This window comes from Tachypleus tridentatus, chromosome 10 (genome assembly GCF_004210375.1).
Source record: "Tachypleus tridentatus isolate NWPU-2018 chromosome 10, ASM421037v1, whole genome shotgun sequence".
NCBI classification, from domain to species: domain Eukaryota; kingdom Metazoa; phylum Arthropoda; class Merostomata; order Xiphosura; family Limulidae; genus Tachypleus; species Tachypleus tridentatus.
Genome location: NC_134834.1, coordinates 185,579,291 through 185,595,109, shown reverse-complemented (window position 1 = coordinate 185,595,109; position 15,819 = coordinate 185,579,291). Strand labels below are relative to the sequence as shown.

At 29.8% G+C, this 15,819-nt stretch overlaps 1 protein-coding gene across 1 annotated transcript in view; it reads right to left on the bottom strand.

Moving 5' to 3' along the window:
- The window catches only part of LOC143231121 (uncharacterized), a 27,219-nt gene extending 11,400 nt beyond the window's left edge, over positions 1-15,819 (bottom strand). Inside the window, exons 1-10 of the mRNA XM_076465732.1 lie at positions 15,691-15,819; positions 14,221-14,255; positions 12,561-12,628; positions 11,189-11,285; positions 9,197-9,290; positions 7,787-7,977; positions 5,559-5,768; positions 2,590-2,704; positions 1,892-1,964; positions 1,231-1,338 (exon numbers count right to left, since the gene is read on the bottom strand). Coding sequence (XP_076321847.1) covers positions 1,231-1,338; positions 1,892-1,964; positions 2,590-2,704; positions 5,559-5,768; positions 7,787-7,977; positions 9,197-9,290; positions 11,189-11,285; positions 12,561-12,628; positions 14,221-14,242 — 978 coding nt within the window. The 5' untranslated portion in view covers positions 14,243-14,255; positions 15,691-15,819. The remainder of the gene's footprint in view (positions 1-1,230; positions 1,339-1,891; positions 1,965-2,589; positions 2,705-5,558; positions 5,769-7,786; positions 7,978-9,196; positions 9,291-11,188; positions 11,286-12,560; positions 12,629-14,220; positions 14,256-15,690) is intronic.

Sequence of the window (15,819 nt, the reverse complement as noted above, 5' to 3'; positions counted from 1 at the left end):
ATGTTTGATTTTTGTTTTAGTAAACACATGTGGGTTTCTCTTGAAAGAAAGAAAATTTTCAAATGGATAAAAACATAAATCAGTATAAAGTTTAGTGATGTTTGTGTATGGTTTAAAATGAAACTGATGTTAATAAAGTTGATTATTATACCATGTCAACTAAATATGAAATAAAATATTTCTTACAATTATGTGTTCAGGTACAATCAAGCTGTATATTAACACTCCTACGAAAAGTGGGGCCTAATAGGCCCCAGAGCAACTTGAAAGGTTATTAATATTAGGCTAATAATTTTGTATTTAAATGAAATTGCCATTTAAATCCATTAATGAATGGATTAACGAGATTCCCACTGTCCCTATCTACTATCTAGTGAAACCACAGCCAGGGGAACGGGCTTGGAGAAATCAGGACTAGAAACGTCTTTTCGTAGGAGTGTTAAACAATTTGTAGTTCTACTTGAGCAGGTAATTTATACCATGTTAATAATAATGCTCTTGTTGAACCAGGATTGAAAAGTACACTGAACACATTATTTTAAACAGTATGGAAACAAAACAATACATGTGAAATGACAACCATATTTCTTACTTTAGGTAAATGGCATTGTTGTTGAAAAAGTTATGTTCCTTTAATTATTATTTTTGTTTTTTTCAAACTCTATTTGGTATTATTGATTGTAGTTGTTATTTTTACTAAAAAGGTTTTGCTTATTAAAAAACATAAGGTTTTTACATAATTATTAACTTGCTTTATCTGTGTACAGCTTGTAACAAGAATGACTTCAACATGCAGATATAACTTGATTTTGATAATTTTCCTTTGGATTTTTCATTCTGTGATAAACACTGATTATTGAAAACATGTAAAGGGCTGTTTCCTATAAATTACATGAAAATAAAGGCAAGATCAAAATGGTTAATACAGTTGGTATTATCCAGATGCTTTTAAAATAACTACGTGCTTGGTCAGCCAATTTTGCAATATATTTATTAGCCTAATACTAATATCAGTGTTATTTTCTGCCATCTTAGGATATACTTTTACATACCAAATCTACAAATACTTCTAAACGTTACCTAAAAAAATATTTAAATATTGGAACTAAATTCAATTGCATTTCTCAGTTTATCATCATGAATTCTCAAAAAAGTTTTTGCTTGATCCACAACATCAAAGAAAAGAGAAAATTATTTTCAGAAGGTATAAAAATGTGAGAAGTTACATACCCTGTGTATTTCTTGAATTCCCTGGTCAGTGGCAAATGGCCGAATAAAGTGTTTTCCAACCCAAGCCCGAGTTACAATTTCATCAAGAAAAACTACATGGTAAGCTGTCTGTGGGTTGGATATACAAGTTTGAAAACAGCAACAAAGGATGTCTAGGAGTTAGAAACTATGGATTGCATGTAATTATAAGTAATACAATATCTTATACCATAAGGCAGTCAACTAGCAGATAATTTATAATTTATAACATGTAATCGTTACAATCATTAGTTTTCGAATGAACAAATTCTCTATCAGGTAATACAGAACACATTTGGTTCATACTTAAGAGTAATAATTATGGTTTATAAAACATATATTAACAACATGTTAATAAAATCAAGCACACTTTGCGTAAGTTCTAAATAATTTGTCATTTTACAACTTTTAATCAAACATAAAATTTTAAAATGAGCATTTTGGTCTGTTTGTATTACATCTTTGTTTTTGAAATTACTGGTCATTCATTTGTAACAGACATAACATATTATAACCACAAATGTCAAAAAGTACCAAGTGAACAGGAAAGCACAATACACTTAGTACACACTAACTTTATTTTCCAAAATCTTGGAAGATTTTCTGTCTGAACTATTTAATCTTAATACACTGAAACACTTACTGGTACATCTGAAAAACCATTTGTCCAGAAAAAAGATTCTACATCAGGATCATCTTCAACCATGGCTGGCCACCTACAGTTGCACATACATATAGATACCAGTTAACACAAACCTTCAGTGTGTACAATTATCACTAAAATAAAATAATTCATACAGTTGGTTTGATCCAAATTCAGTAACTTAGAAATAACTGAATGTATTGTAACTTTCAAAGTACACTTGAAGGTATCAATAATGCAATTTAATTAAATTATGTCTCACCCTCACCACATCAAGTATTGTTTGTTAAAGTGTTACATTTTATCAATAATGCAATTTAATTAACTTATGTCTCACCCTCACCACATCAAGTATTGTGTGTCAAAGTTTTACATTTTATCAATAATGCAATTTAATTAAATTATGTCTCACCCTCACCATGTAAATTATTGTTTGTCAAAGTGTTACATTTTATCAATAATGCAATTTAAATTATATCTCACCCTCACCACATAAAGTATTGTTTGTCAAAGTGTTACATTTTAGAGATAATATTATATTAATATATTTTTTAAATATTCTCATATGTAATTATGTTTGGTTTTTTTTACTTGTATATTTCATATAATAAATTTTCAAATATTCTCTCTCTCTCAGTGAACACAAACAACTGATTCCTTGCTACATATAAAAAAAAGACAGATGCCTTGAATCTCACCAAGGATAACCATCAATTTTAGCCCATACAACTGACCCTGCAGTGAACTTTGTGAAGACAAAGTCCAGATTGGAGTAGTCCACTTCTGGTATAGAACAACTGTTGTGCTTAGTATCTGAAATAAACATAACTACAACTTATATTAATTCATAATACTTCATTCTATAAAATATATATATCATAACAGCACAAATGAAAGAAATGTGTTATGCTATAAAACTAAGTTCAATAAACCGTGATGAGGAGTAAACCTACCTGTTGAGAAAATTATATATTTAAAAATGGCTGGTATGGGTAGAGAAGGTACTAGAGGAGCGAACAACATTTCGATCTTCTTCATCATCAGGTTCACAAAAAAAAAAGGGTTACTGACCAGTAGCTGACCACTTGTTTGAAGGCAGTTGAGTAATTGAGTGTAAGAATGTAGAGGGCATGCTTAAATGTTGAATTATATTTATTAATATAGGTATAAAGGTGTTCCTTTGTATTGGCTTATTTTGGGCTTGAGTTGTTGTATAAGTAAGGCTTCTTTAATTTTGATGTTGTTTATGTTTGTTTCTTTATTTAGTATTTGAGTGTTTTCTATGGTTATGTTATGGTTATTTGATTTGCAGTGTTTGAAAACATGTGAAGGTGACTTGTTGTGTTCTTTGAATCTGGTTTCCATTTTTCTACTTGTTTCTCCAATATAGAAGATGTGGCAGTTATCACATTGTATTTTGTAAATAATGTTGTTGTTGTGTTTGTCAGTGCAGTTTTTTACATAGTATAGACATAAGTTTTGTGCCTGGTTGTTGAATAAGTAATTTGGTATTAACTAGGATGTCATATTTTGTTGCTAGTTTTTGCCAAATGTTGGTTATTTTTCTGCTGATGTTGGGAATACGCGGTATGCAGCCTTTTATGGTTTCAAAATTTTTTAAATTGTGAGATATATTTACTTTTGTTGGTTGATTTTGCTTTCTGTCTAGGTGTGTGTGTATAATGTTTCCTACAGTTTGTGGAGGAAACTTATTGATGTTGATGAAGTATTGTTTTATTTTCTCTAATTCATCGTTAATTTTATCTGGAAACATAGTTTTATGGCTGTGTTTATTTGATTTCTTAGTATGTTGAGTTTTTGTTTTGTTTCATGTGCTGAGTACCAAGGAATGTATAGTCCAATATGGGTGATTTTTTGGCAGATTCCTGTTTTTAAATTGTGTGTCGGTTCTTGTAATTTTGAGGTTAAGAAATGATATTTGATTGCTTTCTTCCTGTTCACATGTGAAGTTAATGTTGGGATGTATAGAGTTAATGTGACTGAAAAAATTAAGTGTGTGTTCTGTAGATGTGAATCCCGCAACTGTGTCATCTACATATCTGTACCAGTATAGTGGCAGATGTAATGCTGTGTTAATTGCTTGTGTTTCAATTTGTGTCACAAAAATATTGGCTAGAACTGTTGATACTGGATTGCCCATGCTTAGTCCATTTGTTAGTATATAGTTGTGGTTGTTGAACACGAAGTTTATCTTCATCGTTGTGAATTCTATGAGGGTTGCTAACTGGTTCCTGGGAATGTCTATTGATGGGTTAGGGTCTTGGATATAGAGTTCAAAGGCTATCTTGCAGGCTTCAGTGGTTGAGACTTCTGTAAAGAGGGATATTATATCAAAACTGGCCATTACGGCTTTATGATTAAGTTGATTAAGGTTAGATTTGAAATTAAAGGAGTCTTTGATGAATGAGCTGGCTGATGTTACATATTTAGAGAATGCCCATGCTATGTATTTAACAAGATTGTAATTAAACAATTCATATGTGGACAATCTAGTTTATGAGGTTTGGGAATGCTGTATATTTGTGGTGTGTGCGAGTCAGTTTTATGTAGGTAGGAATAAAGTGTTTTTGAAGTTGTGTTGGCTTTTTTCATTTTTAGTAGTATTTTGTTTAGTTGCAGTTCGTGTGTCTTTGTTGGATTTGTGTGTATTGGTTTAAATTTGTTTGTGTCTGATAGAATGTTTGTCATTTTTTTGGATGTATTCATTTGTGTTCATTATGACTATAACGTTTCCTTTATCTACTTTTAGAATTTTAATGTTTTTGTCTTGTTTTAGGTTTTTAATGGAATTAATGTCTCTTTTTGTAAGAAAATTCTTTGAAAAAATTGTTTAAGATGTTGTTTTTAGGTGTTTCTGGAAAGCAATCAACAGAAAAAAGACAACTTCAACAATTCTATTGACATCCAACAGCCAAACTTCCCATGAAAAATTAAAAATTTGTATTTTCCAGAAAATACCCATACCAGCCATTTTTAAATATACAAGTTCAATAAAATGGTTTCTTCAAAATTTACACTTTCTTCATGTATATCAGTGTAAGATCACATTTCATACCAGTTTCTTTAAGAATAACTGGTAGGTTATCGCATCTACATCCATATACTACATGTGAAAGATGACTTAATGTTTACAGCAAGCTTATTATTAAAAATAATAGTTATTATAACCATCTTGCATTCAAGATTTCTTTAAAAACTCAACTATGATGTTTGTGTAATATATATATATATATCCAACTATACATCCTCTCACAAGATATAACTTAAAATATATTTTAAAAATACATATATTTGTATTATAATTATAATACTATATATTATACATCTATAGTATGAAAAACAAAAAAGTAGAACATTTTGGTTCATGTTCTATAAAAGATTAATTAAACAGTTTAAATTTGTGGTTATCTCTGATTTTTCAAATATGCTATGCAACAGATTCACAAACTGCTTAACAGAAAATTGGAAAGCTATTACATCAATTCAAATATCAGGTTCTTATCTGAATACTTATCTTTTTCAATGTTAGGCTATTCAAGTAATAACCTGTTAGCATCAAGAAAGGAAAAACTCAAAGGGTGGTTTGATCATGAACATAATTTTAACTTTTATAATGTACACCTCAGACACATCAAAGTTCTCTCACCAGTATTCATCGAACACACCCAGTCATGTGGAACCAGATACGGTTCTTTAACTTCTGGTAGATATCTCCACTTTGAACACATTGAGTTTGTACACTGAACCCAAGTTCCATCTGCATCCTGTACACGTTTATTTTGTAAAGCAATCAAGTTCTCCTTGGATGATAGATTTTTTCCTTGAGGATTTTTTTTACTGTTCTGTTTCTTTTCACCTTTCCAATAATATAAATAAATAAATAATACACTAATTTCAAAACATGAAACAATAACTCACAAACTTATGCTAATAAACCAACTATGTTACAACACTTACAATAAAAAGGGTAATAATATACAATAAATAATTACTGACTGTAATATGACTGCTTTATTACAGAAAATTTCATATCTAAAACATAGATTTGCTTATGTCAAGTTGACCAGGCATGGCCAGGTGGTTAAGGGACTTGACTCATAATCTGATGGTCGCAGGTTCGAATCCCCGTCACACTAAACATGCTTGCCCTCTCAGCCATGGAGATTATATAATATGATGGTCAATCCCCCCTATTCATTGGTAAAAAGAGTATCCCAAGAGTTGGCAGTGGGTGGTGATGACTAGCTGTCTTCCCTCTAGTCTTACACTGCTAAATTAGGGATGACTAGCACAGTTAGCACTCAAGTAGCTTTGCGCAAAATTCAAACCAAACCTTATGTCAAGTTAAGAGTTAATATGACAAAAAATCAAAGTTATGCAATAAAGTGTTTCATAATCTTATCTTGTATTTTTATTTATATTTTGTGTTTTATTAAAGATGTTATGTTTTGCTGTACACATTTTATAATGATACATAGCTCAAGGTTTTCTCCAATCTGGCTAAAGATATTTACAATAAGGTTGTGACAAGTGACAATCAGCTTTCAATCACCGAGTCATCTTCTAATTCTTATTACTAATTAGCAAATATTTACTGAACAGAAATTAACCATGGTAATGACTGATGAAATGTGGTTGCTCTAAGTATCACTTAGATAGTAAAATATCAAATGGCAATTCATAAGCTTGTTACATGCACACACAAACATACATATGATTTATTCAATAAAAATATTAAAACAAAAGATTCAACAAGACAAAAACCTGACAATTTTTAAGATTATAATCCCAGTGCCAGCAATGTTATAAATTTATGCAAATTATCTCAGAAATGCTAAATGTTCAATAATGACACATTTTAAACTGACTACAAATTAGTTTTTTTTTTAATTCTTGATAATATTATCAAAACAAAGATGTTATTTCTGGAATGAAGTAGTTGTTTTAGTTATAGTCTTTGGCTTAAAAGTTTTGTATGTAACTATGAATAAGAAACATTTTACCATTAAGTCAGTACTAAATCAACAAAGAGTAACAAAAATAAATATATTTGCTGAATACAAATATTCCTTAGCACTTAACAGACCTAAAAGCCTAGATATACTTCCTTGTTGGAAAGAAATAAAAATACCTTCCAATACTTGCTTAATTATGTACATATCCACACACAAGTTTTTGTGTAAGCAAAACAAACAGTCTGTTACTAAGTTTACTTCCACAAGGTCCCTGGCAATATTCTGCTTCAAAAGTAAATAAAACCCACATTAAGAGTAACAAATATTTTTATTTCTTGCTTTTGAAGTTCATATGTCATACTGTGTTGTAGCCTACACAGTACATAATTCTTCTTATGATTCATGACATGCACAAGCTTCACTGATATCACAACAAACAGTAACCTTACGCTCACATTATGTGACATCATTTTAGTGTTTACTAACTGACAGACAGACAACATAAAATACTGCATCAATGTACAAGTTGCTACAACAGGTGACTCCTCCAGCCCCCTTTGAGGGAATTGACATTTATACATTAAGAAATTTATAAGCATAATAAATATTTTTCCTTACCTTTGGAATACAATTTTGACTAATTAACTGTCAAAACATTTTTATAAATAAAATGTAGCTTTGTAAGAACATACACTCCATATGACAGCCAAATATCTGTTTATATGAGCCAAGAATATCTGATGACAGCAAATGATAAAACTGAGAAGGGTATTCTATAATGAATTTCTAGTAACATTTGCTAGATGCATTTTAAAAGAATTTTTTTCTAGTTATAACTTTCATCAAATTAAAAAAAAGGTGAATTATTTTCCTTAAACAGAGATTTACAAAATTTGAATAACAAACAGTGCAAAAATACCTTTATAGAAAGAAGCTGTATCATTAGTGACATCTGGAGGAATAAAGGTGAGTTGTTTTGGACCAAGAGCAGATCGTTTATTGGTTATCATATTTTTTTTCTTTATTGGTGGTGGAGCAGAACTAGAATCATTGTCTGTTTCTTCATCAGAAGCTTCAGGTGTGACTTCATTTCTCTGTTGTATAACTGAGCTAATAATAATAGAGAAACAGTCTTTGACTGTTAATTTTTAAGAATATTTATAGGTTTTTGAATATTTTAAAACTTTTGGTTTGTCAAAACCCAATAACAAAGTTTAAATAACACCCAGAAATATTTCTTTAAAACTTTTGAAGATAAGAATAATTATAGTCACAAATATAACAATAATGTGACAAAGAATAATCATTTACTTAAGGTTATATACAGTAAAGGTATGTTTATTTACTGTTTGGAATAAATGAGGTATTGATAATGTCTTGTTTCAGAAGTATTCTACTGACTATTTAAACCAACATATGTAATTTTGCATACTTTAAAAATTAAACATTAGCAGTATCATATCAAAACAATCACCAACAACACCAAGCTACCAGATGCTTTACTTAACTTAAATCAACCATTTCTAAAATAACAAATATATGTTTGTCAATATAATTATTTGAAGGTAGTTACAAAGCAAAACATCACAGACGTCTTTAACATTTACTTTTTGCAGTTTACAAGAACATTGAATATCTTACCACATTAAATCTACACTATGTTTCATAAATAATCTTAATTTCATGTAAAAATATCATCAAATTCTTCTTTTCCATTAACGTTTGGTTGTGATGACTCAAATAAATAAGAATGTAATTCCATCTTTTTCAATCTTATTGTGATGCAATAACACACTGATTACTAAATAACTGATAATGGTTTGCCATCTTAGGAATTATATTTACTGTAAGATTCAGTAAAATATATTTAAAAAAAAACTACAATCTTGCATCACACAAATGCCAGTTTAATTTACATGTACATATAACCTTTTGCACATTTATAGAGCATAGTTTATCTTAAGGGATTCTAAAGCAAAATGATACATTGTAATGATTAGAAAGTTGGACAAGATCTGCATTGTAATACAGTAACATTAGTGCACATACACAGATCTAAACCCAAGCAGTAAAACTTTTATCACCTCTGTCAAGACAAATAAATGATGAAGGATAGTCAATCAGAAATGCTTGTGTTAGTCATTGAGAGGAGATTTCCAGAAAATAATACAGCCACTACAAGGGCTGCTCTCCAAATGATTTTGAACTGACCACAAAAACGTACACTAAATGAGATAATTAAGGTTTGATTTTCTGTTTCATATATTTATAATTTTGAAAACAATGGTGCAAAAGTTTTAAAAAGTTAACTTGAATCTTTTATACATACCAAAAATGAAGAGATGGATTCTCCTGATGAATCCTTTCTTGCTCTCCATTATGTTGGTCATCATTGTCTATTACAGCTTCTTCACCTCCATTCCCTGTTTAAAAATTGAAGTACAACAACAACAGTGCATTATTTATGTGGGTCACCCAATAAACACAATGTCACATTAACAAATTCAAGTAACCAAATATGTTCCAAGCATTTTTAATGGTAAATTTTGTCAGCCATTTTAAACTCTCTATATTCATAAAAATGTTTCTCATTATCTGTAGAGGAAAAGTTCCTAGAATAATATTAACAAATTACTTTGTACAAAAATGTGGTTTTGTTGATTGTTAGCTGCAAGACAAAATTTATTAAGGCAGCCAGTGCATATTTTTTGTATCCAGTCTTCCTCAATTAGTAAAGTGAATAATTTACATTCAACAAGAAGTTTCAGTATGTTACTCATATTTGTGTTTCTAACCATGTGTGTAGTTTCAACAGTAAATGTTGGTCATGCTATGTTACTTTTTACCTAATTACTTACTATTGTGTGTCATTCCCATTTAGTGTCCTATACACTTTTTCAAGGGAAGAATAGCTGTATATTAAAACACATTATGTAATAGATAACAGTCATCATTTTCACTTGGAAGTCAGGCAGTGTCTTGAGGATGTATCCACCATTATTTTCATGTCAGAATGGCCAACAGTAATTGAGATAGTGAAAATGCCCTAGGAGAGATGCTGCTATTGTATTATGTATATAATTTTTGTACTCTGCCAATTTCACCCAAAACTTTTTTAAAAACTATGCATTCTTCAGATTGTCTTCAGACCTTGGCCAGGTTTGCCTCTGGAGTAAAAACAGCACTGTACTTTGTCTTTCACTCTCACAGACTTTAATTTCTTTAAATAATAAATACTACTGTTTTTACATTAAATTTCTCAGACTCTGACGGAGTTGGAGAAAGAAAACAAATTTTGAGTTGCTCATGCATAAATTGTTGAGACTTTCTTATAGCCATATGCAATTACTATTTACTTCAAAATTGGAAAGCAGTACATTCAAAAGTACCATACTGGAATTACTTCAAAGACCTCTTAAGTGTTTTTATAAACATTACTTTATGTTCCAATGGCAAATACACTAAAAAAATTAATCACAAGTTGTGTGTCTGACTTTGCACTCTCAGTAATTTACCCATCACTCACAGTTATGTTTCATGTTTACCTAAGTACAGAATAACACATGAAACACTAAAGGCACATTTCAAAATTATTCCCTGGTAGACCAGAATCTTAGTTAATTTTTTTCTATGCCTTTAACATGTCTTCAAGAATGGTTACAGAAATGTTTGACTGAAATGACTTTAAAATATTTCGTAGGTTAACTAAGAAAAAAAAATGTCCTCCACAAAAAACAAAGACAGTAGATGTCATTATGGTAATTTTTATATAGCTGTTTTCTATATATTAGTTGCATTTTGATAGTTCAACAGGATGGGCATGGCTCAATGGTTAGCTTGCTCAGACTTTGAATCTGATGGTTTATGATTACGGTTTGGTGCTATTAAAATGCACTATAAAATGTGGTGCTGTCAGTGTATTATAACTGTGGCATTCACATTCCATTAAACACTCAGAAAATATTAGATTAAAAGTTGCTAGCAGGTGCTACTGATTAAATACCTTCATTCTGGTAACAAGTCTGAAGACTTACTGTGCTAAAATTTGAAGTTCAACTCCTGTAGTGGGCATGACACAAATAGCTTAATGTGCAACTTTGCACTCAACAAACAACCTTCCAGTCTATTAATCCAAAATTTGAAATGGCTAGATACATTTATCTCTTGTGTAGCTTTGCATATAATAAAACAGGTTTATTAATGTTACTCAACAGATTCCTAAAACAGAAAAACAGGATATATTCTGAACACTTAAAAACAGATAATCTATTTCTTTAAATTACTATAAAACTATTTCTTATATATAAAAAAAAACACTTACTCTCTACAGCATGTCTTATAACAGAATTAAATATCTCGTCATATTCTTCATCTGTTAAAGATCGGGCTGGTTTCTTCAACTTCTTACAAAGAACCTTCTACATACAAAAATAGTAAACTTTTCTGGTTACATTTTATCATATCCAATGTTTCTACATGTTTCTCTGAGAAAACATGTTTCTTTGCAAATACTAGATGTTTGTTTGCCAGGTGAAAGGTAAAATGGACAGTTATTTCACAAACTTTTGGCCAAGTATTCTTTCACCAAATATTTCTTGAAAGCTTCATTTCCATGAAGTTTTATTTCTATGACCATTCCTTATAAGACTTTGAATTATAAAATTTACACCTACAAATTTTACTTTTAATAAACAAGGTAGCAGATTCCCCTAATTCAATTACTTTTCTTTTTTTCTCTCTAATAAACAGTGGATGAAGCAAAATTATTCTATTGTATAAAGTACCTATAATGTTTATAGAAAAACTAAAATAATTTGATTAACCAGTGAAGAAGTAAGAGTTGATCCTATATAATGTTATTAAAAACACACAAGTCTTCCATGAAAATGTAATACTACTTTTGCAGTAAAGTATTCTAATGAATCTAATTCAAAGCATAAAAATCATAAAAATTTGTGTGCTATTTGAACCAGTACGTAAAAAATATTTACCTGGATGTAATGTTGATTATTTTAAATGTGTTCATACTTTCTTGTGTTTAAGTAATAGAAAAGAAGATATTTATATTAACATCAAAGAGACATACTACATTTTTCCTAAAAAGTCAAATTAGTTAAGATTACATTGGTTTAAACTTATATTCTAAAGTGTATTAAAAATACAATCATTAGTACAAGTCATTTTTACACTTTTTTACATATCAAAAATCATTTTTTTCTATTTAAAGCAAAAATGTTTACAAAAGTCACTGACATCATTAGTTCAGCATAACTTTTAAATTCTTCATACACACTAATGCACACACTATTCATCAGAAAAAGAGTAGCCCAACAGTTGGCAGTGGGTGGTGACTAGCTGCTTTCCCTCTAGTCTTACACTGATAAATTATGGAGATGGCTAGTGCAGATAGCCCTCATATGGCTTTGTGCAAAATTCAATAAACAAAATAAACAAACTTGTATAGTAAACACATTATTAATTATTATATTTTAATAATAGGTGCACTAGCAACAAATGTATCTGCACCTCTAATTTTCTGGCAAAAAATATTTTTCATATGATTACAATTTCACGTTATTGATTTTTTTTTAATACAATAACCTAGCTGAAAGTGGCAGACTCATTGTGACTTCATTGAAATGCTCAAAATTTCACAGAAAAATGTGTGAGGCTAATATTTCTTTTATACATACCTTTGCATTATGAGGTCCTTGTTTGTAATGTGATGCAACGTCTAACTGTTCATTATCAGAAGTACTTCCTGTTTAAATCATACAAGATGTTTCACTTAAGTGTATCCAAAATAACACTTTCTATCACTGAAAGTGTTACATCTTCAACTATTATACATTATTCAGTTGTTGCAAATATTATTTCAAGGAACATTAAGCCATAAGTGATTCTTAAAACATCATTTCAAATAACATATTACGGTTGATATCTGATTACTCATAAAATATGAAAGACCGACTGCATAACAGAAAATAAAACTAAATAATTCTTTAACATATGAACACTATAACCTTTCAAATCATGAATCACAATCATTCTAATTTGTGACAATTTGAGTTTTGTGAGCAAGATACACAGATATAAACAAATAAATATTAGAATCAAAATATCATATTTTACTGACTAAAATTCCAGTGGTAAAATATCTAAGAACTAAAGTTGTCAAGTCAACTAAATGATTCCAGCTATTAAAAAAAATTAAGTTGTGCAACCTTTGATCCAAAACATAAAAACAGGATTCTACTTACTCTGTACCAGTGTCGAATGTGGCCATGTCATGTTTTCTACCATCTTTAGTAATGTTGAAATTTTTAACATTTTTCATCTAGCCTGCTTCTATACAGTTTTAATATGAACAGGTGGCCAAAAAAACATTGATAGTTTTGTTTCAGCTGCTCCTGTTCTCTATCACAGATAATATCTACTCTACCTGAGAAGACATTACAGTAATATCAAGCATTCATGAAAGGGTCAATAGTTACAACATTCATCTCTTTGGGAAATGTCATGAGTTGCAGCCTTACTGGGTTACATAGGTAAGCTTCAAGTGTTGTAGAATAATAGGTAATAAAAAATACCTTAAAGTGTTCAATCAGCTTTGTGCCCACTCCTTCAACTAACTTGCATATTTACTAGTTTTTAGGTATCTTGAAATACCAACATTTTTAAATTAACATAAGCCTACTGTTAATCCTACAACTACCAGTGAGACCCTAAACTTCTTATGTACCAAATGATTGCAGGTCCATGACATAACTTATTATTTCTTTTACCACAACAAACATAAATTAACAAAAATACAAACAAACTGAGAAAAGTGGAAGAACACTGATGTCAAATGAATATGCATCCTCATTCATCCTAATTTTTTGTTTAAATCTACATCTTGTAGATTTAAAAACTGTCTTGTGGTCTTTCTTTTATGTATTGCATCTTGATCATCTCATTTCAATGTCCAACAGCAGTCAGCCATCATGTCAAATCAAATTTCACTAATCAGTGGACTCAGCAGATAGCCTATGTGGCTTTGTTGTAAGAAAACACACTTTAACCCCCCTACCCTCCCAAGCCATTGGTAAAGTGCTAAGTCCGAAGGTTAATAATGATAAAAAACTACATTTCTAACTACAAAAAACAATCTTTTTCAATTAAATAATAGAATCATAACTGTGTTTAGAAATCTAAATATTAAAATTATGCTAAAAAATCTAAATATTAAAATTATGCTAAAAAAGACAATATGAAAATTTTAGAATTACAATTGAAATAAAATAATTACCATACTTTAGTAATTTGTTGTGGCAAAATAGAATAAATTTTATAAATTAATTGAATACTTACTATTATCACTAGGACTGGTCATAATTTTGTACTACCTGGAAAATAAAAAATTGTACATCTTACTTAAGTTTTTGTAAATTAGAACTTATTGTATCATACTGCAAAACAAAGTTGTTTAGATTACTGTCTTAAATTCTTTACTTGTTTTATATTACACTACAAATAACTTAATTTTAATAAAGTGCTAAGACTTAAGATAAATAGTGAGTTGTTAAGTGTGAAAAACAATAGAAAACTGCTAGATAAATAATTTAATTTGGGGAAATTTGGCAAAGTTTCTGAGGAGTAGAAATTCAAAGAAGGTAAAGCTAGTATAGGCAGAAACTCATTTCACTGGGTGACAAATATTATACTGAGATGAGAACTTGAATTAGATAAGGAAAATCTGTTAATGCAACAAAAAACAGGGAACAGTGAAGAATCATAATCTTCAATCACTCAGAAATTAGAAAGAGAGCCTGAGTAATTGAATACATGCACTGTGGAGGCTTTTGGAAAATTAGATTGGTGTTTGGGATAATACAAAATATACTCACATTATAGTTGCTAAAGCACTGAAATCAAAGATGTGTGAATAAGTTTTGCAGTTTTTTTTTGCAAATATCTTTCTTTCCTTATCGACAAGTATACTGTCCTACTTTAAACAATATAAATTTATGCATGTAGACTTATCATTAATCTTTACTGTTATATTTTGAAGATTATTCTTAAATTCCAGACTGCAACTAACATTTATATTTTACAAAAAATTATACATTGTATGTGTGTATTGAAGCTAAGTTAATTTTCAATGTTAATTTTTTTATTTATTTAAAGGCAACCATGAACTTGTTGATTTGATTACTTAGTAATATTAAGTCATGATGACAAGAAACCTTCTTGAAGGAAAAATGCATCTCAAGACGGCTGATATGGGCATTAAAACTTTATTTTAATTTTCTTAGGCCATCTTCAGGTTAACAATGAGAGTTTGCCATTGTTAACCTGAAGATGACCTAGGAAAATCATGGCCTAGCAAGCCTAAAAACACGTTAGGCCTATAGTATAGTCTACGTTGACATTAATCACAATTCCAATACATACTCCAGCGCTTTATATAAAACATGAAAATATAAAACAAAGAACAAACTAACAATAACAAATACATTCCCCTATATTAATAATTTAACTTTTATTGAAGTTTCAGTTATGCGTTGTGGTGTTAGTAATAAGCTGTTTTAATCACGATTAGAGCATAGCTAAATTAAGAAAAAAGTATTTTAACTGTTAAATTCGTTATATTCTAGTCTCTTGAGAATTACGTGATACTTTCCACTCTTAGACAACTTACTATAACTAGGTTTAATCTAGTAATCGACTAGTTTACATGAGTTACCATTGACTTTAACAATTTATAAACTTAATTTCATAATCAAAACCACGAAGAAAAAACATTTTTCTCAGTTGGATATAGACTGAACAAAATATTACCAGTGTAAACGAAATAAACAGAGGTTTACTAAAACTCTGTTATGCTTTATAGCGTTATCGTTCGTAGGCCTACAACATAATTCCGCTTACTACTATTAATCGTCTGCGTTCAAAAAAGCGCGCTTCATT